Consider the following 25,251-nt stretch of genomic DNA (forward strand, 5'->3'; position numbering starts at 1 on the left):
AAACCAAATAGTGAGCAATGCAATAAGTAGATTATCTTTAAAATTATATTAAATACGAATAAATTAACATATTTTTATATAAAAGTTTTATCGTAAATCTTATTTTAAAAAGAGATAATAAAAATTGTTAATAAAATTTTATATATCAATATTTATATCTTTCTTTGATGTAAATATTACACAAAATAAATTATATCTTTTTTACGCATTTACATATGTTCGTATAAACATATTTATATACAAAATTTAATCTTTCTTACACAGAAAATACACATATCTATAATTCCACCTATATTACTTTCCCAGTCAGAATCATGGAAAGATATATTTTATTAAGTTATGTAGGAATTTTCTCTCTGTAATGCAGGATAACAAAGGGAAACCTAGGTAGAATCGTAAAACTTGCGAATGTAAATATCAATCTCAGATTTATTTATGTACCAAAAGATATAACTGCATCTCTGCTTTCAATGAGCCATCATGCAATGAGTTATATTTTTTAGGTAAGGGATGCATGACGTTGATACATTTCTTTTCTTCTAGTAGCTTCTTCTGTTTGAAAATTTTCAAACTCACAAAACTGCTTGAACTTTATTCTGGGCCACCGAGCTTATTCTCATTTTGCACTTTTCTCTTTCATTCGCGGTATCGCGAAGAGTTATGGCAATACCGAACACAGTTTCCACACAGTCTATTTGATAATAACGCGAAATTGATTACGGTTTTATCAACTTCGAGTCGATAGCACTACCAAACTTCAATAACTTTTATTAACGGTGTGTTGCAAACGTTGCTATCATAAATATGTTGCAAAATTTGCTTATTTATTCATATATTTAAATCATTTGCTATTGCTATCACGTTATTTACATTTTTATACAGTTATTTCAAAGGTTTTTTAATAAAATGCAACATATTTTTATTACATATGAACATCTAAATTGTCTCACAGTAATAATAAATCTTTAAGCAAAAGTTTTTATTTAAGGACACTTTATTTCACAATAAATCTTTGGAAAATTATGGTCCCCACCGTTTTTTCTTTATCTACATATCCTTGATCTCCAAGAAAGCTCACATACGAAGCATACGAAGCACATAGCTGTAACTTATTCGGTTTCGAAGTAATTTTAAAGAACTTCGACTGAGCAAGACAAGTAGCTTTACGAACGATCTAGTAGCCATTTTATCACCCTCACTTACATTGAGTGGTATGTTTGTGAACTTGGTGAGTAGGGTAATAATGACTGTAAAGTGCACAAGTACATCGACGTAAATTTTCGAAATTGGTGGTCTCGTTAATTGTTGGCACACTGCAGTCAGTCGTTAGACCCTAATTAAGATGAAGAAGCAATTGTGGTAGAGCTCTACACGCGCGCGCAAATTCTATATATTTTCTGATATCCATCGAGACAATTAGAACCCACTGTCACGTGAATTTATAGGCAGTCATCATGGAATCCGCATTAAATCCTGAAAAATGCGCTCATTAACTCTTAATTCCTTTTCGATCTGACCTCAATTCGATGTAATCAATTAGAAAGTTAGTTACAATAGTTGTCACATCCGAGAAAAAGTTTGAATCTCAAGAAAAGATAATAGACAAATACTACCATTTAGATATAATAAAAGTATATTTTCATATTATGCTCGCTTTGCATATGCTTCCACTCTGAAAATTATTTTCATATTTTAAAATATATTTTGTACATGTTTTGAATATGGTTTAAACCTAAACTTTGCAATAGCATTAAATATAATTGTAATAATTGTATAGCAAGAATTCATAAAAAAAGTTAACAGCACATCTTTTACACGGAAAAAGTACTTTTTTTTAATAACTATAGTTTATATATAATATTTTTCAATAACATTATTTTCTTAAAAGATTTCACACAATAATGACAAAATAAAATTATATATATAAAATATAACTTTATACTCTTGTCACTATCTTTGCTTTGCATTATTGACAGAAAATCATTGCTTTGGCTTTATATATAATAAGCATTGACTTTATTACAATTAAGATACAATTCAAAGTTGTATCTTTTTCATTCTTTTTTAATCTCTGTTTTTCTCATACAATCCGTGTATGTTATTTTTTACCCGAAATTTCGTGCACAACTAATGCATGTGTTTCTTCTTTGCCTGTTTCAGATACTAACACAACCGAATTCACAACACACTAACCAACTACGTCTCTCGAGAGCAAGCATTATGATCTCGTCCAGGGCTTCACGCCAACGCCCTAGTCTTGAGAAGGGTATATTGCACTTCACGCAATAAAAAAACAGATTGGGAAAAGTCCGCATTCAACTATCATTCAATGAATAAATTTGTCGAACGACCAAATAAATCGTGGGTCGCCATAATCTAATTCACGGATATTTTATCGTAGGAGAATTGATTTGAATCTCTTATTTCTGAAAGAAATAAGCGACGTGTTGGAAGAGGTGTTAGGGTGAGCATTTAATAAAATTTTTAGAAGAAAAAATCTTTTTAAATACATATATCTATTTAATTCAAATTACACTTAAATAAAATCTAATATAAATTAAATACATAACGTAATACATTTGCGGTGATGCACTTGTTGAACTTGATAATATCACTTTGATGAGATCCGTCTATAAACATCAAGCAACAATTGTATATTAGTTGTTAAATAAATATTAATTATTATATGATTCCAAATCTTTAAAAAAGCCGTTTTCTGTAAAAAGAATTATGCATTAATGGTAATGGTAAAAATGCAAAAAAGCTCTTCTCCGTTCTAAACTGCGATTCTTGTAAATTGTCGACCATTTGACGTGAATTTCGAGGGTGCAGGTGTATATGGCCAAAAAGTCAGCTTCTGGTAGAGACAGGCCGAAAGCGCGGAAAAAGCAAGAAAATTCGCTGACATCGCACGTCCATATGTACAGCTTCTATTGAGAGATCGATCGCACCGGGAGTGACTAAAATGAACAAAAAATCTGTATAATACTTATATATAATAATATATAATAATTTATATATTATTTTGTTAAAACATGCTAATGTTGTGACTGCGCGTATTTATATAAGTACAGTTACTCGCAAAAGAAAAGAAGAGAACATATTTGATGCGCGTAAAATAGCAAAAGTTATAAAACAAGAAAAGAAAGATGCGCAAGATAGGGTGACAACCCTACGAAATACCTTGCAGAATTCCCCGTGGAAATCTGCAGCGAGTCCGGCGACGTAAACGAGCGGGGCCTTCGTCGATAGGAAGAGGCTCCGCAGGAAAGGGGCCGTGCAAACGTACCTCTGGGTCCGTCGTGTTGTCCGCCGGGGGTGGCGGTGGCAGTGGAGGCGGCGGTGGTTGCAGACGTCGTGATTTGGAACGTCGAACGGGTGGCGGTCGGGGTGTTCCCTGCCTTGCCACCATCAGCTCTTCTGTCGCAGGAAGCGCGGGGGGTTGCGGCCCCGTGGTGGGGCTCCCCTCCTACAAAAAGCGCCAAGGTATTACGACGTTCCTTTATTGAAGTCGAATAAAAGTGAAAAATAATATCTTGCATTGCAAAAAACAGAAAATTTATAAATTGATCAAAATATTATTGTTATTGAAATTGATTTAAAATTTAAAAAAAAATCATTTTAAGATAAACATAATGTTGTAATAATATAATTTAAATAATTAGTTTAAAAAATTATATTATTACTATATTAATTGTAATATTTGTTTGTATTATTTGAACACAACCTTATTATTATAAATGTCTTTTATGATTATAAATATCTTTTGAATTTATTTTTAAGAATTCAAAATGTCTCCAATGTCTGAGTTAATTATCTAAGCGTGAAATACGACATTATATTCGCGTTATATATTTAAAGTAAACTGCACCCTTGAGAACATCTATATATTACGTTGTAACACTATCTCTCTTCGTCATTTGATATACCAAACTTTTCTGACTCGAAAACCATAACTCAGGACTTGAACAGTTTTAAATTACGAGCGTGAGTCTTTCTTTAAATAATTTCTCTTTATTTAGAATAACCAAATCTTTAAATTGCATATTTCAATCATAAGTCGTATAATTCAGGTTTATTAAAAACACAAGTCATTTTGAAGGCTGAATGTACAACGGGCAAATTGTCTGGAAAAATTGTCCGGAACATCCGGTTATTTTTGTTGTTCGATTTCTCGCCTATATAAAAAGTACTATGGACTGCTAAGTCAAAATATCGAAATCTGATCACGTCGTAAATTCTCGAAGGCAGTGGCACCGTCTGGGGCCGCGGAAGTCGTGGACGTGGCAGAGGTCGCGGGGGCGGCGCGAACCTCTTTGGTTCCGGCGTCGCCCCCGCGAATTACGCACCAGGACTGCAGGGCGTTGCGCCTGGGCTGCGGGAGGTCGTGAACATTCTCGGCAAGCGGAATCAAGCTGGCACCCTGTCGGGCGTAGGCCCGCCGCCGGGAACGCTGGATAACGATAGCACATGCAATGAGGAGGGGACTTCCACCAAAAGACCACCAAGGCCTCTCTACAGGAGGTTAATCAACTACGTGAGGCAAGCCTGGACTGGCGTCAAGTTCGCTCTAGGTATATTTGTTTTAGATTTATCACTGTGTGTAGAGATTTTTATTATACCTTGCGCAAGAAAGAAATTTTTTTGTTAAACTTTGACTTTCGATTGATATACTTTTGTTGATACTTTCATGATTAATTGAAAACTTTGTCCTAAAAAATATAAATGCACTTATTCAAGGAAGCATTAATTAGGTTAAGTTCTTTTCTTTGAAAAATAAAATTATCGCATAGGAAATTAAAAAATTGAGTTTTACACTTAATATATCTCATATCACTCGTACCTTTTTAATTTAATGAAACTAAAATAATATCTAAAATAATCCATAATTATAGCTATTACACAAATTAAAAAGATGTCTGATAAGTTTATTAAACGGTCATCTGTTTAATTATGCTTTAAGTCTATATTATATTTTAAGTTTACTTAGATAGTAATATTACGTATACGTATAATTATTATTATAAACAATAGATATCCGACAGCGATATTTATGAAACAACTCTGTATGTGCATACAAAATGCTGTGTGGAAAGAAACGACTTTTCTCTTTTTGAATGTATTCAAGAATCAAGAAGTCACATGGGAGTAACATTTTACATTTTATGAACTTGAGATGTATTCGATGAACCAACGTCACTATATGCTGTTTTCTATTATATACTGTTTTCTATTGGGCAACCAGGAAAAAAGTGACTCGCCTACTCGTTCGTGAAACGTGAAGGCCTCCAGGGTTTTCCTGACACTATGCCAACACTACACGCTATTCACGTGTCTTACTGGTCATTTATGTTGCATGATACTTGCACCTGCGTAGTTTGCTTGCCTTCTCATTAAACTATATATATCTTTTTTTCGATCGATCTTACTCAGATCCACCAATAAACTAGAGCAATGAACAATTTTACACAGATGAGTTTATCAGTCTTTTATCAATCAAATCGAAAACAATTTCATTGATACATACATATTTTAAAATAAATGGTGAAAGAAAAATTCTATTACGCAATGTCTTCAGGCTAACAATTTGAAGGCGAAACATCACTCAAAGACAATGTGAGATGAAAAATATTACTAACTTAATTCAAACTCCTCAAAATTATCGAATATTTATATTTATATTATTATACAGCGAGCAGTTTCACAGTTAACTTATATTACTGTTTCACATATCCCATGGTCACCAAAGGCGTACTTTCATCACGCAATACTCTAGAGATCGACGGAATACTCACGCAACGTGTCCTGGGGATTCGGGGTTGCCAACTTCATGAAAATTCATATAGTCCAGATGCGGTTTCATCCGCAAATTACATTTTCACAAACAAATTTATGAGAGAAATATCTGGAACCAACATCGTCATTCGTGCAACGTATCAGCGCGAAGGACGGTGAAATACCGTTAGCAAACGCTTGCCTTGCATTTGTTATCTGCCAGTTGCTCTGAATCATAACTTTATTGAAATGACTCATTTATCTGATCAGTATTGCAAAAACATGCTCAGTATATGTACTACATTTGTTCGTGAACTCTATCTAGTTAATTAATTAAGTAAATAATGATTTTTAATTTATTTTTGTCATTAGGCAATTTTTTTTACATTGCATTGATGTAATGTGCAGTGTGTTATACGCGTTTAATTTATTTTCTTCATTTTTTTCAAAATGTATTTCAAAAGAAAGACGAAAATTTTTAATAAAACCTTAGAATGTTTTAACAAATATTTGAGATTAAAATATAAAGAATTTATTATCTATTTATATTATAATAATTTTCAAAATTTGAATTAATAATAGCTGTAAGCAAAAGCAATTCTTGTAATTTAGGTAGAAAATATATATAAAGGTTAGATATTCTCATAATAAATATAAGTACTTTGCGCTAAACGAACTATATTTAACTGCTTTATTTTATGATATATAATAATGTTTTGCATCCATAAATAATATTAATAGTTATTATATTTGTACATATCCATGTATCTATTATTACAAGTGTTAAATAAGCAAATTGATACATCACACACGTACGATTTGATGTACGAATAATACATTTTGATAATTAAATACGACGAAGTTGTATTTAATTATCAAAATGTATGATTGAAATTATAGTTGAAATAATGCCAAAATTTCTTCTGATATCAATTTCTTCTTATAATATTTCTTCTGTCTTATATGATATTAATCTTACACAGAAAAAAAAGTAATATAGCCAATAACATATGTGATTGCGGGCTGCCAACTACATAAAATACTCAATACAATAATATTTGCTATTAATGCAAGTACAATGTTGATACTGCAATAGCATATATTATTGTATTGAGTATATTTGTATTTGGCAGCCCGCAATAACATATCTTATTGAATATATTACTTTTTTTTCAGTGTATATAATTTATATAAAAATATAATTTGTATAGAAACATAAAGGAAATATACTTTTATTTATTATTATTTTAATTTATAAATACGATGATTTTAATATGCTAGTACTATACATGCATGTACTACGTATTTTAGATACAACCATAGTCAAGTATTAAGCGACATATAATTCCGATTACATTCGACCACGTATAATTAATTGAGGCTTTGTTTGATCGCAGTTGCATTTGAATGAGATGGAATAAAATATATTGCTGTGAAAATAACGGAACGGTGATAGAACGGTTGCGCAACATAAAATGACCATAGTCACGTACATTGTTAGCTGAGCACTGTGAGCAGTTTTAATAAGCACTAAATCCATTGCTTGGAAAAAATTTTAGCATATGAATTAATTATAAAGAAAACTGTTCATTGGAAATCTCATTAAAATTATTCAACACAATTTGAAATGTGTGTGTCAACAGAAATAAATTATTTTGATATGTGCATGCTTTGAATGAAAAATAATTTTATTAATATAAGAGAAAAAATTAATAAAAATAAAGTAAAAGTAAAAATATTTAATATCTATTTTGTGTATATATACTTATTTTACCAAAATAAAAAGTTTTACAATTCTTTTCAAAATGATTAAAAGATATTATAGTAAAACATTATTTTGTTTTTAATTATTTGTGTAAATTTTTTGTTTGCAAAACATGACGTGTATCATTATTTTACTTAAATTTTATTAAAATAAAATTTATTAAAATAAAAATATTCTGCAATTTTTAATAGTTTATATTTATCTCTATTTTTATATAAAAATAAAAACTATATATAAAATTGTAGATTGAATAATGAATTGAATATAATTCATTGTCATAATAAAAATGCTAATAATTTAGTAAAGTTAAAAACAAGAGTGACAAATTTAAGTACAGACAAGTTTAAAGTAACAAATTTCTATATGTATTAAAGTTGTCATTTAGAATAGACACACATTAATAACAAAAATGCATGAAAATTTAACAGAATTTCTGCTTAATATAATCAAATTTCCTTCTCGATGCAACCAGTTAAAAAAAGACAAGACTATGCGAGATGTCGTATAAATTAATCTGATTATGTAAAATCCTATCGTGCTCAACCTAAAAAGCTTGAATATTGGAATAATCTACAATTATTCATTTTTTATAAATTTCAATATGTAAGAATAAAACAGGAGGATGTTAAAAGTATTTTTTTTAATTTATCGAGATATTTTATTATCACTTTTTAAAGACATAATTAAACAACCATTTGCGTAATTTCCTTATTTATATCACACGATCTCTAAACTACTAAAAATTATATCAAGAAGACGCATATAAAAATATCTATTTCAATCTCTCTGAAATCATTTATAATAGTCAAATATCCTCATTCAATTTGCCAACCTATAATAGATTCCTGCGGGATCACTGTCGATGAACGCATTGACGAAACTCCAATAGTTCAGCCTTTCATCAAGAAACAGAGACCGATGTATATCCTGCCTATCCGATGGCAACGGATGCATTCCGCGAGGAATGCCTTTCATCCCTAGCACAGATCCAATATCTCGAAAGAGGAGGAACCATCGAAGTCCACAATTCGGTCTTCATCTCTCCTCTGGACTCATCGTCCGGAATGAGACGTAGGGTCGAACGGATGTTACCTCGCCGTTGACCCTATTTACGCTCGGTCAAACCGACCCTTTGCTTAAAGAGTATATGACACGAAAAAGTAGAGTACGGAAGCAACCTCGTCTGGATTAAATTTAGAATTTTTTTTCTTTCTACAATGGTTATTGTTTTTAAAGAAAATAACATACAAGTAATATATAAAATTCTCTACGGAGAGAATTTTATATATTATATATATTGCGAGGCGCAATAAAGAGAAAGGTTCTCTTTTATTAGAATTATTGAAACCACACTGTTGTTATTTTATGTCGCGTTGACTTTTGTCATGGTTAAAAATTTTGAGGTGTGACGAGCTATAATTACTGCACATATAATAATTTAGACTATAAATGTTTCTAATTAATAAAATATTTAGTTTTAGAAACATTAACAGTGATTTAGTGAAAATTTGCAGAATTCTGTACAATAATGCAAGCACATTCTTCTTAGTTGATTTCATGCTGACATAAACTCCCAAAACTAAATTACTGAAGTTGTAATACATACCAGATGTTCTCTTCCCGGGCATTTGTTATCATTTTCCTCGCGAGAGAGTTTCGCACCAATTTTCACCGTGCCTCGTTTTTGCCCTTTATTTCCAGCGCGTCACATTTGTCTGTAGATCGAATCTGAGGAATCCGGCACTGTCGGAACAAGACTATTCGATTTAAATTCCAACACTGGATTACTTTCCCGCCTTCTCTCGTACTTTCGTAACCTTTCCTATGGAGAACATAATGTAAGCTTCTATGTATACGTATGGAAGCAGTGCAAAGATATCTCTCTTTCCGCCCTGATCCCGCATCTTCCGTGCTATATGAAAGCGGTGTATCGTATGCACGATACGTTTCGATTTTCACTGCGCACTTCTGCGCGCGGCAGTGTTTCGCCATGTGGAAGGGATTTATTGCGAAATCACTTCATTCAGGTCACTTATATCGGCTGAAATAACGAAAATTTATTTTCCGTTTAAAAAATACAATGCAAGATATTTTTATATCGCATAATTATACCAAGTTTTTCTTGGCGACATTACAAAACTGTTCTTTTCTGAATTATTTTCTAAATTCAATTCAGATCCATATTTCTAATTGCTTATATAAAATCATTTAAACATAAGAGTTCTTTATATTTTTTATTTTTCATTTTTTTAACAACTTGTTAATATTTTTTGAAAAAAGGCATTAAAAGACTAAATTGTTAAGTATTTAAACATATACCAAATTGTATATTATTCAAATAAATTGTTTATTCTGAATAGATAATATAACAATTTAATTTAGTTTTTATTTTTAATTTTAAGGGTCTTAAAATATTGATACATTGTATTGATTTTTACAACATGAATATTATATTATTGTGAACATGTTGAACTCGTATTTTCTTTAATATAGACAATTTATATATTATATATGTATAGGTATTTTATAGTAATATAAAATCTTTTCTTATAAATGTGACCCTAAAATTTAAATTATTTTAAGAGAAATATATATGCTATTTTATTCTTCTGCGCATATACTCACTGTCCTCATTTATTGAGGAATGGCATACACATTTTTTCTTCTTGCATAGATAAGTATTTATAGATAATTTATATTTAAAACTTTTTTTTAGATTTTCCTTAAATAAAACAAAAAATGAATCATTAGACGAATTTTACATTCTATTATTAACACAATTTTTTAGTGACAGTAATATCTGCAAAATACAGTTCGTAAATCCGTCATACGCTGCTTGAATTGCCAGGTTGGCAAGCGATTCGAAAATTCATCTCATCTTTGATCTCACGACGTTGCGATGTTGAATGAAATCCTATAAATATTGCATGAGCAGTCACATGAGATATAGAACGGATGGCTTTCAAACTACAAGCAAGAGCAATTTTTACAAAATCTCGAGCGCGTCGAGGTTGCTCGCATTTCGCTCCTACCGACCTCATAAACGTTGTACTTTGCTACACCGAAGGTCATTCTACATTCAGGTTTTTTAAAGGTTCGGCGACCTTTCCCTGAGATAAAAAAAACTATCTCATGGGAAATAAAGCAACATGGTCACTCACATATCCCATGTGGAACTTTATGAATTGCATTCCACAGATTTTGTGAGCTACTTATTACACAAATATTTACTTGGCAATCGAAACAGCATATGACGGATTTGCAAATTGTATTTCACAAATATTGTTATTAAAGAATTACGTTAATAAATAGAACATAAAATTTATAAATTTTTTTCTTGTCTTACTGTCAAAGAAAATAAAAGAATAAGATATAACTTATACGTCTAGATATGTAAGAAGGACAAAAATATGTATGAATTCTTTGACATATATATAAATTCCAAATGTAATTTATTATTTGTTATTCTCTTGATATTAATTTGATGTACAAAAAATGCTGAAATTTTCTAACAAACATAAATTATAATTTGAAAATCTCGTTGATATAATTATAATTTAATGTACATTAAAAATATTAAATATTAAATTTTTTCTTCTACTAGAAACAGAAAAATGATAAGCAACAGTTAAATATTAAAATCTGAGAATCAATACTAGGATATAACATTTCCAGGTAATATAATATTGCAGACGATTGCAATATTACACGAGATTTTGAATCTTGCAATTCAATCTCAGATTTCTATTCGCAACTGCAATGTGTCGTCGAATCCGGGCTTTATACACTCACATCGATTGATGTATCACACATTGAAAAAAAAAGTACCAAAATAGTAGCAGGGAAGCGATGTCAAGTTATATCGGATTCTGGTGCTGCAATAACGTCTGAAAGTGGTATGCCGGTTCAGGGTTATTTCGCAAATTTTACATACTCAGTTCTCGTACCTGACAGCAATAAATTACAAAATATCAGTTTATACTGCATTTTAAAATTGTATATCTATTTGTTATTTACATCTACATGTTTGTAATATTATAGACACTAATAAAAAGCTTTTAAAAAATATTAAATATTTTTCTTCAACGCGATATTGATTTAAAATTACAGAAGATAAATTTTTCTTATATTTCTAAAATAATTTATAAAATTGAAAAAAAAATTATCGTTTGGAAGATGTATATAATATTTTAAAGAACAGTGTAGATTCTACGTATTAGATAATATAATATATTTTTGTCTATTTTATAAATATCGCTTTGATAGCTGCGCTACTCATATCATCCCTATAGGATCTCAGTAAAATGTAACATTCTGTCTTGAGTTTTCAACAAAGTTCTTTAATCTTGTTAGAGCTTTCTATCGGTCCAACGGATTCGCGATACATGAATGGAATTTGCCGATTTCTATTCCGCGATTAACACAAGTTCTGCTTTTATTTCACAGACTCGGAATACGAAGAAGAGCAAACACCAAGATACAGACCAGACTCCTTAGCAAGCCTTTGTCGAGCGACCAGATTCACAGAGGCTGAACTGAAGAGGATATATCGTGGCTTCAAGGCTGAATGTCCTACGGGAGTTGTCAGAGAGGATACTTTCAAGTGCATCTATTCGCAGTTTTTTCCCCAAGGAGGTGAGATCAAATTTTAGATGTAATAACTTTTCTTGTTGTGACAGTTTTTGCAACAATTACGAAATAATGCAAAAATTATGAGTATTTTTTAGTGTGTGAGTAATAATAAAAATTATAAAACTATTAAATTTTCTTTCTTCTTATTTTTTAATTAATGAAAGGATAATTAAATTTTACCTGTTATATGTATATATTTTATCATTTAAAATTTTAATGGAAAAGAGAGTAATTATTACCAGGATTAAGTAATAATTAAAAAGTAAAAAATAATAATAAAGTTATAAAGTTAATAACTTTTAACTTAGTTAATTTTAAATAATTTAATTTTTAACTTCTACTTTATAATTTTTTAAATACATAAATTTTAATTTATGAACTTTATTTTCAATTAAATTTTATCTGTATAAAAGAAAGAAATTAAAAAAAATTCTTACATAAAAACAATATTTTTTTCATTATTTTATATAAACTTAATTTACAAGTAAAATATTGAATTTATTTAATGATCTATATTATAATTGTTTAATTTAATTTAAAAAAAATTAACTTACCCAACCTTGAACGTTACTTATATTATCCATATGTTTTTACGCGCGCATATGGTATCTCTCAGGCCAGCCAAATAAAATTTTTCTTCCATACAAAAAATGCGAATATACTGTATCACGAAATAGATACCATGCTAGTAGAATATTTTACGATGTAACTAAATATTTTAACAAAAAGCACGCATATTTCTGATTATTGTGGAAAGTCATTTTGAAAACTATCTAAAAATATGTATAATCTTTATTTTACTTACACATTTGTAATAATCTTAATATGAAATTACAAAGAGAGAGAAAGAGAAGAATATCTATATTTTCACAATTATAACATTAATTTTATTTTTGTAATCTACATTTTTAGTGTGTAGTATATAATAAATGATTCAATAAATTTTGTAATATATAGAAAATGTAATTAACTATAACATTTTTAATCGGTTTTTTATTCTTTTTAAATACATGTGTCTTTAATAAACACGAAGCTTTTTCTCTAACGATGCAGAAAAATTTCCCAGAAACCAAAGAGATGTTGTTTATTTTACCAAAAGAACGACAATATAGTAACCGGTTTATTTATTCGCCGCGCATTTATTCGCATTTAAATTTCCTCGTTGCGACGGCAGCATCGGCGATGCGTCGAAAAGCATCAACATGAAGAGGGAAAGAGAACAATCCGACAACCAGGATAACTGCGGCCCTTCGTCGTACGCGGTTGCAGTAGCCATGGTAACGAACTCCCCAGATCAAAGTGGCACTGCGTTTCAAATGTTCGCTTTTATTCATCCGCGTGAGAGATATGGTTATCCATGACTACGCGCGTTCCGCGCATTAACACGATGAAATTCGCATTTTCGGAAATTACATCCGTCGCACTGCGTTTTAACTAAAATCAATTAGCTTTACCATGATATATGGGGACATCAAGTATTACGGCCACTAAATATTCGCGACAAATTCTTTCGCGATTTGCAAATTGTTTGTTCAATTAATTCGAATTTGTTATGTGGTAACTTTATTAGCCAACTGTTAGGCAACTAATATCATTCAGTTTCTATCGATAGAAATTAGAATAATTTTTAAAGAAATCTAGTTTAAACATAAAATGAAAAAAAAACAATAAACTTTTCAAAGCAGTTATAAAGATCTTACAGTAGCGAGAGATGTTTAAAGCTTCCTGCTATCGACAGAAAGTCGGGTTTCACACCCGCAGGCATAGTGTCGATTGATATCATGATTTGTTTGCCGCCTGACGTAAAAGGAGGGTCGATCGAGCAAATTTACGAGCGATCAAGCCCAAAATCCTTGAAAAAAAATCTTCGAATAGACGATGGTTCAGGCATCCGTCTAGCTTCAACGCCTACTATTTTACAATTTACAGCAATTTATGTTCCGCTTTACCGTGAAGTGTTGCATTGTGTTGACAGAAAAGATAAATACGGCTCTATATCTAAAACTTTTCTAAAAGAATACATGAATTATCAGTTTTTTTTAAAACTATGTTAATTACTTACTTGCAATTCTCTGTATTTATACAATCTTTTATTTAAGAAAGAAAACCAAAGTATGCAGTCAAAGTATCCACTTTTTTTAAATTACAGAAGAAACATTTTGCCGGTTTATTTATTGCGCTTCGTTAATTAAATATAAATCGAGCAGTTGGGCAAGCAAGGACAAAGCAAGAACAGCACGGCATGGTCATTAAATTAAAGGTTTCAATTAGATCTCCATTCGTAATGCTGTTTTAGATAGCTTGCCCGAACCTTTTGTAAACAATGTGCATTTATTTTAAAGAAGAAAAATTGAAGTAATTTTATACTATGGAGTTTATTATATATAAGAGAAATATAAATACGAATATTCTACTATTTATATGTTTCAAAAATTGTAAAAATTTTATAAAAGTCTCTTCTTTATCTCGTATATATTTATAATACACATTGAGAGAACCATTTTAAAAAATAAATCATGTGAAAGTTACCGCATACAAATAAACCTTCTGGTCAAACCTTCTTAGCGACCGTCTCTTTTATCAGAGATAGACATGTTTATACTTATCTAAAACCCTTCCGGCAAAATCCAAGAGGGTAGCCGAAACTTGCGCGTGCAGTTCAGCACGCGAAATTTATACCTCTGATATCGAATACGGGGGCCGACGCAATAAAGGAACATTACGGAGATCCTCGACAGTCAAAAGTCGAATAGGTGAATTATAGCATCGCGATAAATCTCACTCCATGGAGATAACGATTCACGATTCGTATTCGTTAGTTCAAACAGAAGCAGAGCAATTTGCTTGCTTCCTGTGCTTGCTTCATGTATTTTGTGAAGTAATACATCTCTTATTTATATCTTCAGATTTGTATAGCTATATATGCACCTAAAATATAGATGATATTTATATACGTACGAAGAAATAGCTGGAATATCTGAGAAATGGTTTTAATGTTATAGAAGAATTTATACTTTTTCTTTTTAAAATATCATATACGTAAATATGTAAGAATTACAGAACGATATTGGAGTGAACATACTTTGTATATAATATTAACATATTTAACGTAATATGAACGATTCAGAACAGTTCTTTATCAAATATAATAAAATATAATTACGTAAAAATGTTTAAAGTAATAGTCTCGCCACATGTTTGATATCTGATATTTTTCTCTTATATGAAAAATAACCTTTTGATAAAACATTCAGATAATTTTAAACATTTTATATATATATATATATATATATATATATATATATATTTCAAAGATGCTGCTTTATTTCATACTCAACTCTATATATGTATATACGATCGAGTATAACTTTGCTCGTTGTGCATTCAGGATTTGTATGTATATATGACTCAAGGTGTGAAATACGTGACGCTTCACCCGAAGATTGCAACTTCGCAATTCTCCGAGGACATTCTGATAATAGTTGTATGTGCAGATTATAATTATAGCTTTATCTATCCAAGATGTAACGGAAAATCTTAGATCCTTTAATCATTGATAAATATATGTAAAATTATCTTAATGATACAATTAAGTAAAAAATAAATATTTTTGTATTGTACAAATAAAACATATTTAACTTTCAAATAATTTTTTTAGAATAGTCTTATTTTTTATATTATAAAGAAATTAAAGAATAAATGTAAAAAAAGTTACAAATATTAATTTTTAAATATTTTTTGGAAAAAAGCACGAAATATATTGTATAAAGATAAAAAATGTGATTTTTAGGTAGCTTAAACCTTATTGCAGTGCCTTGAATGTATTTTTAAATGTTTTATATATACACAAAAAAAAATGTAATATAGCCAATAACATATGTGATTGCGGGCTGCCAACTACATAAAATACTTAATACAATAATATTTGCTATTAATGCAAGTACAATGTTGATACTGCAATAGCATATATTATTGTATTGAGTATATCTGTAATTGACAGCCCGCAATAACATAGCTTATTAAATATATTACATTTTTTTTAGTGTATGTATTTACTTTTAACATATTTTATAAAAATTATGAATCGTGAACATTTTGAAGTGAAGAAAATTGATTTTCAAATTTTACATCTACGAATGAGCACGTTTTCCACAAGCACGTAGATCTTAAACGTTATCGAACTTGTACAAGTTAATGCACTTCATGTCCCGGTCTTTCCTGATAAGCTTTCCGATGACGTAGCTTAGCATGTCTGAAGTATAATAGGAACTGCTGCAAATTTTCAAGTGAATCCTTTTGATAACTTCAGATCTAAAGTTTCAACTTAAATAGACAATTAGAATTTAACATTTACTATACTGTCGTATCTAAAATGTATGCTTCTCTTTACAAAACAATGCTTAATAGTTGAGTAATAATAATTATGTAATAATACTTAATATTACTTGAAATTTTCTTATCGCGACAAAAAAGTTTTAATTATAAATTTTATTATATTATGAATATTATTTTTTAAGAAAAAGGAAGAAAGAGAAAGAGAGAGATAAATAAAGGAATAAAAATTAGTAATTTATAATTATAATTTCTCTTTTAAATATTATATTTCTCTGAGATATATATATATATGTTTCATAAATTTAAATATAAGTTTTTATATCCTTAATTAAAAATTACTTTTTTCAAAATTGTTACATATATGCTATACTTAGAACAATGCCAGCAAAATATCACTACTTTAAAAAGTAATATAACTTGTCCAATCCTTTCATAAAATCTTTGATAAATCTTATCAAGAATATCAAAAAGAATGCAATCAACACAGTACGGATATATGGTGTGATAATTTTGATGTGTGTGCGTACGTGCGTGCGTGTGTGTGTGTGTGTGTGTGTGTTTGTGTGTGTGTGTGTGAGTGACCTGTATAAATCTTCGTTTTAAATTTGAAGTACTCGCGTTATTTCGGCTGGAAATTATTAATACACATCAATGAATATTCCGTTTACGAGTCATCTATAGACTCAATCTGTATATCTCGTTTAAGAGATCTATCTATTGTATTGTGAATATATATATGTACATATATATTGTATATTAACACAAAAAATATATATATGTATGTATGTATGTATGTTTGCATATACAATATATGTAGAGGCAAATTGAAATACTTTTGTATATACTTCTGTTTCCTCAACGAAATGAATATCGAAAAGTATTCTAGTTTCAATAAAGTCAAACGGATGAAGAAATTCAAGTAGTTATTGTTTGTTACATCTCTGCGAATTCCTTTTTGCGAAATACAATTCTATTTTAATACCAAATTTTATTCAAATTGCTTCGATTTTTAATTTGAAAATATCTTGTGTATATTTTCAGAATTTATATACTTATATTATAAAAGTTCAGTTATATTTATAATTCTAGAAGTATATCCAAGTAAATGTTAAAATCGGCATTTGATATGTTAGATAACATGGGTATTAATATGAATATAGAATAGTAATAATATTAATACAGAAGTTAGTATAGAAGCTTTTCAAATATTATTTCAATTCGCATCATACTCACGTATAAACTTAAATATTAATTAGTACGCTTTATTATTATATAATCGCTATTTTGACAAAAAAAATTAGACGTAAAATTGAAATAAAATATGTACAAGTACATAAAAAATATTTTAAATATATATATTTTCTTTTTATAGCCAATACAAGCCAGTATGCCCATTACGTTTTTAATACTTTGGACCAGGATCACAGCGGGCTTCTCAGTTTCGAGGTAAGTTTATGCATTGCATACATAAAATTTAATCATTTTGTAACGAAATTTAATAAGACAATTATATATCACTGTATTGCATGGAATAACTATTATATATCTTTCATAGTTTTATAACGCAGTAATGGTTGATTATTTTTTCTGCATAATTCGCCACCTTCTTCGTCTTTTGAAATCGTTTTTCATATTACTTTGAAAGTTGTTAGCATGCATAAAATCAATCTGGCATTCTATTTAGCTCTTCAGGTCAATGTAATGCAAATTAATATTATAGTTCTTGAAGCGAAACGTGTATCATGATATACATCTCGTAAAATGCACGCTATGAAAGCTGTAAAATGATATTATTTTCTACAGTTCTAGACATTTATGACAGACTTTATGATTCTTTTCAATGCTTTTGTGAATAACAAATATTCATACATAAGGGTTAAACGAACAACTTGAACAAATATTTCTATTTATTTGTCATACATTAATTAGATATTAAAAAATTAATAAATAATTGTCCGCAATATTATTAATAATTAAAGATGTTTATGTTACATCTCTGCTTTTTTGCAATCTGAACTCTTTTAATATTTCTTAAACAAAATTTTTTATTAATATTAAAAAATTTTTTGACATCTAAAAGTGTAAAAATGCAGAGAAAAACGTCTTATCCAGTACCTTATCTTGCAGTCGGAAATGTATTATTTATTATATTTACAGAAAACAGTAAAATTAAATAGTACTTAACCGCAGTTTTCGTATGTACGACTAGCGGTAATTAGCGCACCAAATATGCAATTAAATAAAGCTGCTAGAAATGAATAATGTAATTAACGCCTGATTCTACCGTTGAATATTTAGTTAGATTTAAATTACTGAATAGTAAAAGCATGCAATACACTGATTAATATTTTAATTTTAAAAAGAGTTTTCATAAAATATGCAATGCATATAAATTACAATAAGAATTTATCTTATTGCATTATTTATATTTAATTAATATTTTTTTATTAATTAAATTTCATTATAATTATCTAGATTCACATTTACATATAAATGTTTAACGCATTATATTCTAAGTAAATATATATGTATATTACAGATTAAGTTAATTATACATGCATAACAAGTATTTAATTAAAGTAAGTTTATTAAAGCAAGTGATAGTTAAATCATTCGCCATTATTCGACTTTAAGTGCTAAAATCAATTTGCGGATGACTACAATATATTCGTTGAAGACAAAGTTGTGGAAACTAATAAGATAAAAGAGGTAAAAGTCGTCGTAATTACTAAGATAATGCAATCTGAATCACTGAAGTAGAATTGTGCTTTGTATAATTGAAATTATGCTTCTACTTTCTTAGAATATCATTAGATTCAATGTAAACTTTTTGTCATCCTTTTTTTTATTCGTGATAAGGTTCTCATATTAACCTTTGATATTCAGCCGTGCTTAATTAAGTTCACCGGAATCTCTGTTGGTGAACATGTTCCCTATTGAGCAGTATACGACAAACTTTCAGTATAGTTGTCATTAGTGTTATACAGTAGGGGACTGTAACGATGAAAAGTTAACGTGAATATTTAAGGACTGCGCGCAAGTTGTTATCACACGTGCTTTAATATCAAGTTCATTTTCACGTCTACAGCAGGATTATAATAAAACAGAACTATTTTCTCGAACATATTGTATATGAGATTTTGTATGCCGATAATTTTTTCAGCAAAATTATTGATCGGATAGCACATTTCGCAAATACATACATATGTTTTTATAAAGAAAGAAGAAAAAACTTTAAATGTTATATCATAAACAATACATGTTGATATATAATCTCAAAATAAGTTTTGCAAACTAAAAAGACTAAAAAGAAGCGTTACCCAATTTTCTTTTCAAATAAAAGCAAACATAAAACTATATTTGATAATCCAGAGATTTTCTAATTTCAAAAATATTATTCTACTAGTTTTCTTGTTACAATGTATACGTTATTTTTTTTAATGAATTTCCTGAATTTTATTTGTAATATTGCTGACATACAAAGGGTTCTATTGCGACTTAAATCGCATTTTATGTTCGCACTCTAAGATCTGCAAGCACGAAAGAAGGATTACCATTCCTCTTTTCTCGAGATAATACTTTACTAGAGTGCACTCGCTCTCGACGTGTGGGCAACAGGACCTCCTCCATCTTCGAGCTTCCCCTTATTCTTTCTACCCGTCCACTTATCACTCCCTTTGAACAACGACAAAAAATCCGACGACCATAAGATTTAATCGCATTGCGACTGAGAAATGAACGCGTATTTTTATTGGTTAAACGGTTAAACAACCATTATAAAATTTCTTTTTTTAAATCCACCAAGTTATACATGATTACCTAACAAGCAGTTTACATTGGTTCACATAATTGTTACTTAATTTATTATTGTGTTGTTTACTATTATATATAAAATTTCTTACTTCTATGACGCACAACTGGAATTTTTAATTTTTGCCGGTATACACGTTTCAATCGTTTGTGAACATGGCAAAAAATGAAGTCAAAATCATAAACTGCAACGACGACGGAAATTGTCTGACTGTAACGTGCAACGTAGTAAAAAAGAAGCATTGTTAGCATTTATGTCCTGGAGAAATGCGTGCACTGTGAGTAAATCTACTTCAAGAGGAGCAGATATGAGAACGAGCGTCACCGGAACTTTTAATTAACTATCATATGCCTCACAAAGCTCTCTGTTTTTTTTAAATATGACTCATTCTGCGGCAGACTTTCCTCATCCTCCTTACTTTTTAACGTTGCAACATTCCCTGCGGATATAGCGGCGATTTAATCAAATGGCATTCATAGAATTTTAAAAGCTAATTGCAATTCAGTTTTATGAATTTATTTATGTATTTTGTAAAATAAACAGTATAGTTAGTATGATCAATTATGATATGTATAGTGATGTTTTATCGTAATATATCTTGCTAATAATATCGTATATCATAATAAATTATACCAGTGCAACTATAATTTAAAACAAAAAAATTGCAAATTTTCTTTTATGTGCATTATAATTTTTTTTCAACTTGAAGTTATGCAAATTATATAATTGTTATTTGTTCTATTGCTTAGCTGGAATTCTAAGCTCATGAACATTTGAAGCAAAATGTTAATAAAACTTTTTATTGAACTGAAAATCTTATTAATTAACTTTATATCACATTTTGGAACATTTTTGTTATATATGAAGTTATATATAAAGTTTTGTAACACATAAAGCCATTAAATGTACGTTATTTGATTCTTAAAAATCGGGTTTTTAAAAATTATGATTAATTAACTGCCAAAGTTAATTAATTAATAAAATGTAAAATATAAAAGATCTTATTAAATAGCACTCTAACCAATAGTGATTAAAAATTATGACACTTGCTGTTGAAATCATTTGCATGCTTTCTGATTACATGTGCATCTGTGTCAAACGGTTGAAAAGCATTTTCATGTAAAATGGAATATCTATCAAACACATTTCCATTTAAATTCATTAATACGAAAATTTAAAGATAAAAATAAAGTAGAACAGAATTCACTGATTATGCTTAGAGTGCTTTATTGCTTAAAAGTTCACACTGACATTGATTTTACTGTAAATTGGATAATAAATCTTATTGTAAAATCTCTATACTCTGAGAAAATTTTGTCATTTAAGAAAATTGTAAATATAACAGTTTTTATTGCGCATCCATCCAATTGATTAGATATGGCAATAGGAAATTGTATTTGTGATAAATAAAAACAAAAGAATAGTCTCTCTCTCTCTCTATATATATAGTAATTTTGCAAAATAGTTTATTCATGCTAATAATACAAATAATATATTGCAGTAGATGTATTTGACATAACAAAATTTTACCGAATTATATACAAAACAAGTTCAATTTTATTTTTAACAAAACTGAAGGAATTAATTTATTTTTAATTTTTAACAAGTTCCTGACATTGCGGAATAAATGTTTCCACATAATTTACTTTTTTTAATGACCTCATTTCTCGATGTAGAATGAGTTATGTTATAGACTGTATATGTTTCTGTAAATATGGAAGTAAATTTTTATTCTTAACAGTTAAGCATCATCCAATTAGAAGTTTTATTTTCATCACATGTATAGTATAATGCAAGATTAGCCATACATTTTCTTAAACAATATTATAATTTTATTAAAATTAAAATATAATATTTTATAATATTATCTGTGTAACATCGTTTTGAGAGAATGTTTTATTAATTGTATGTACTATAATATATTATGACTTTGTTATATTATCCATAATGCAGTATTCGAATATTTCATTAATTTTAAACACTGAAATAGATATTAAGCTTAAAATTAACAATTTAAAGTTAAACTGAAAGATATAAAATTATCACTATAAAGTAAAAATAGTTTCATAATTTCTTATTATAATACTTTATATTTTTCTATTAAAGACTTGTCTTATTAAACATATTACTCTTAAATAGACTTAATAAAATATACCAAAATTTTTGCATAAAATTGTTACACTTTTTTGAAATAAATAACATGTTATAAATCCAATAATTTTAAGAATATAGCAAAATACAAAGTTTTGAACAAGACTATTTTGGAAGTTAAATACATGTATTTAATTTGTTTAAATTTATGTTGAGTTTCTTCATTGTTCGTAATCCTCGAATAATTGAGTAGAGTTCTGTTGTCATTTCCTGACTCTCGATATAATCACGGCGACCTGGATCAACAATCGATATTTATTCGGACATTTCCTTGTTTGGATGGTCAGGACTAGGTCAGCCATATATAAACGTTCGTATAATTGCAAACTTTGATTTCCTATTGCTATAATGCTTGCATATTGTATATTAAACGCATCATCTTTGTATTTCCGAACGAATCAGTATATAGTTTATTTATCATAAGAATTCCATTATTATAAATTCCAAATTATATAAATGTTGTATATATGTATTAATAAATTAATATTATGGAATAATTATATATGTCAACATAGGATATTGAAAAGTTTTTCTTAAATTTTTTCCCCGAGAAATGAAAAATTTTAAATTACAATGTGCGTGGAAACACGTAAAGTGACACAAAGCGTGAAACCATGGATTTCGACTGTAAGTAAGATTAAGTGGCGTCAAGTATGATGTATGTCAGGGTTTAGATCTTTTAGGAGAACATATACAGCATTTGGCGATTTTCTGCTCCCCTTATACTACGTCATTCTTCCGCTTCAACCCAAAACGGTAGCCTATATTTTAAAATTTAGTTTCAACTTGGTATTGAAAAAGATAGAAATACATGGTTATTAAAAACAAAACTTTTTAAAAATAAATTAATTAAGTTAGTATGTGCTGATAATAAAAGTTTTTACAAATTTTGTAACATTTTATTTATATTTTTATATAATAAGATTTACACAAACATATTGTAATTTAAAATCTTATTAAGAAAAAATGTTTAACGCATGTAAAATTATTTAATTTAAAAAATATTTTATTTTTATAAATTAATTAAATTAATTAAATTGCTATTAAGTATATTAATTTTATTATAATCTTTAAAATGTATTTCTTAATCACACATGAGTTATTAATTAATATGGATTATTCATACACTGTACCTATAATATAATTATTAATAAAATTTGTATTAATACATAATTTAAAAAAGAAGTTCTCTAATACTTATTATTTTATAAGAATTATTTCATGAAAAACGGTCGACAAGATTATTTATTAATTTCTTTTTATATTTCTTTACTGTGTTATTTTTATGCATTGTAACATAATTGTAACACATTTTTTTAATAATATGTTATAATTACATACTAGTGAAACACTGCACAGAGAAAATTTTAGTAAGAATTACTGTGATAAATAATAAGCGCAAACCAGGAAGGAATTATGAAAATTTTTACTATGTTTTTCATCAAATTACTATAGTAGTATTTACATTACTTATGGTATAATTCTCTGAACTTTCTTCTTCAGTCAGATCAATAATTACTATTATATATATTATAGTTAGTATAATTTTTACTGTAAAATTTTTCCCGTATAGAATATAACACTCTGTTGTTATTATTATTTAAGAAACTATAAAAATTATATTTCTGTTGTTTTAATTTTTATATACAGATCTTTTTAATTCCAATCTCAGGTTCAAAAACTTTAAACTCTCATATGTCTACTTTTATTTTGTCCTCTCATCTCACTGACATTATTTTATTCTTCGTAACCGCCTGATACAATTTGCTAAGCTAACAGTGCTTTCAGCAAATATGGTTTTTGATCTCAGAAATACTATTATCCGATAAAGTCGAGTACTTGGTTTTTTTACCACAATTTAAAGGCAGCATTTATTATTTTAATAATTAATGTAACTTTATTTTTGATATTTTTAATTTTGTTTCGTGATTGGAGTTTATTTATTGTCATAATTACATCATTTGAAGTTAACTCGTATAGCATAAATGATAAGCGTTAAATTTTTCAACTCCAGTATTTTTTTATATGTTTATTTGTATACTATCTTATCAACATTGCGTTTTATTTTATTAAAATCAAAGCCTACCAAATGTAATTAGCAAAGTGGCTTCCTCCATAAATCGCCCGATCGGAACAGCCCTGAGAGATAATCGCGAGTGGGATCCGTAATATCGTTTCCCATAATTGAACATAAATTTTATTGCAAAACTAATTTAAAATTTTACATTCAAAGGAAAGCACTTAAATGTGGTGAGACAAAGAGGCGTATAGATATTCTATTTTATTTAATTTCTACTTAATTTTCTGATACTGTTTTTTCAGCCTCTCTCTTTTTCTCTCTTTCTCTCTCTCTCTCCGTAGTGGATAATTAAAATCTGTTGTGTAAATTTTAATTATGAAGACTATTACATGCAAAACCGCAAACATTAAGTTCACGTTACGTCTTACTGTGCACTATAAACTTACAAATGTACACGAATGACTACACCCTAATGTATTTCTCACCCCATGACGAACTTGAGTTAGTATAAGTAGCACAATAGAACTAAACCGCAGTTCTGTATTTTATAGTTACATTCGAAATTCTAGACAAATTTCCATAGTAATTGTACCAGAAATGAACGTAGCGCCGCCAGTCCTATTACTTATGGCTTTACTTACGCGTCTGATGTGCGTCTATATCTCGAACAATGCTCGCGAACTTCTCGCAGTTTCACGCTTACACATGTACATATTAATACGAACCGGGATTTCTGCGTCGTAACTTAGCTGACTGATAGCA

General features: G+C 28.8%; 1 protein-coding gene across 1 annotated transcript in view; it reads left to right on the top strand.

Moving 5' to 3' along the window:
- Positions 1–3,179: 3,179 nt before the first annotated feature.
- LOC105834522 (Kv channel-interacting protein 4) overlaps positions 3,180–25,251 on the top strand; it is a gene marked incomplete at its 5' end in the record, with an annotated part of 30,558 nt that continues 8,486 nt past the window's right edge. Inside the window, 4 exons of the mRNA XM_028192240.2 lie at positions 3,180–3,486; positions 4,248–4,574; positions 11,987–12,175; positions 17,880–17,953. Coding sequence (XP_028048041.1) covers positions 3,180–3,486; positions 4,248–4,574; positions 11,987–12,175; positions 17,880–17,953 — 897 coding nt within the window. The remainder of the gene's footprint in view (positions 3,487–4,247; positions 4,575–11,986; positions 12,176–17,879; positions 17,954–25,251) is intronic.

Source organism: Monomorium pharaonis, chromosome 1 (genome assembly GCF_013373865.1).
Source record: "Monomorium pharaonis isolate MP-MQ-018 chromosome 1, ASM1337386v2, whole genome shotgun sequence".
Lineage (NCBI taxonomy): Eukaryota > Metazoa > Arthropoda > Insecta > Hymenoptera > Formicidae > Monomorium > Monomorium pharaonis.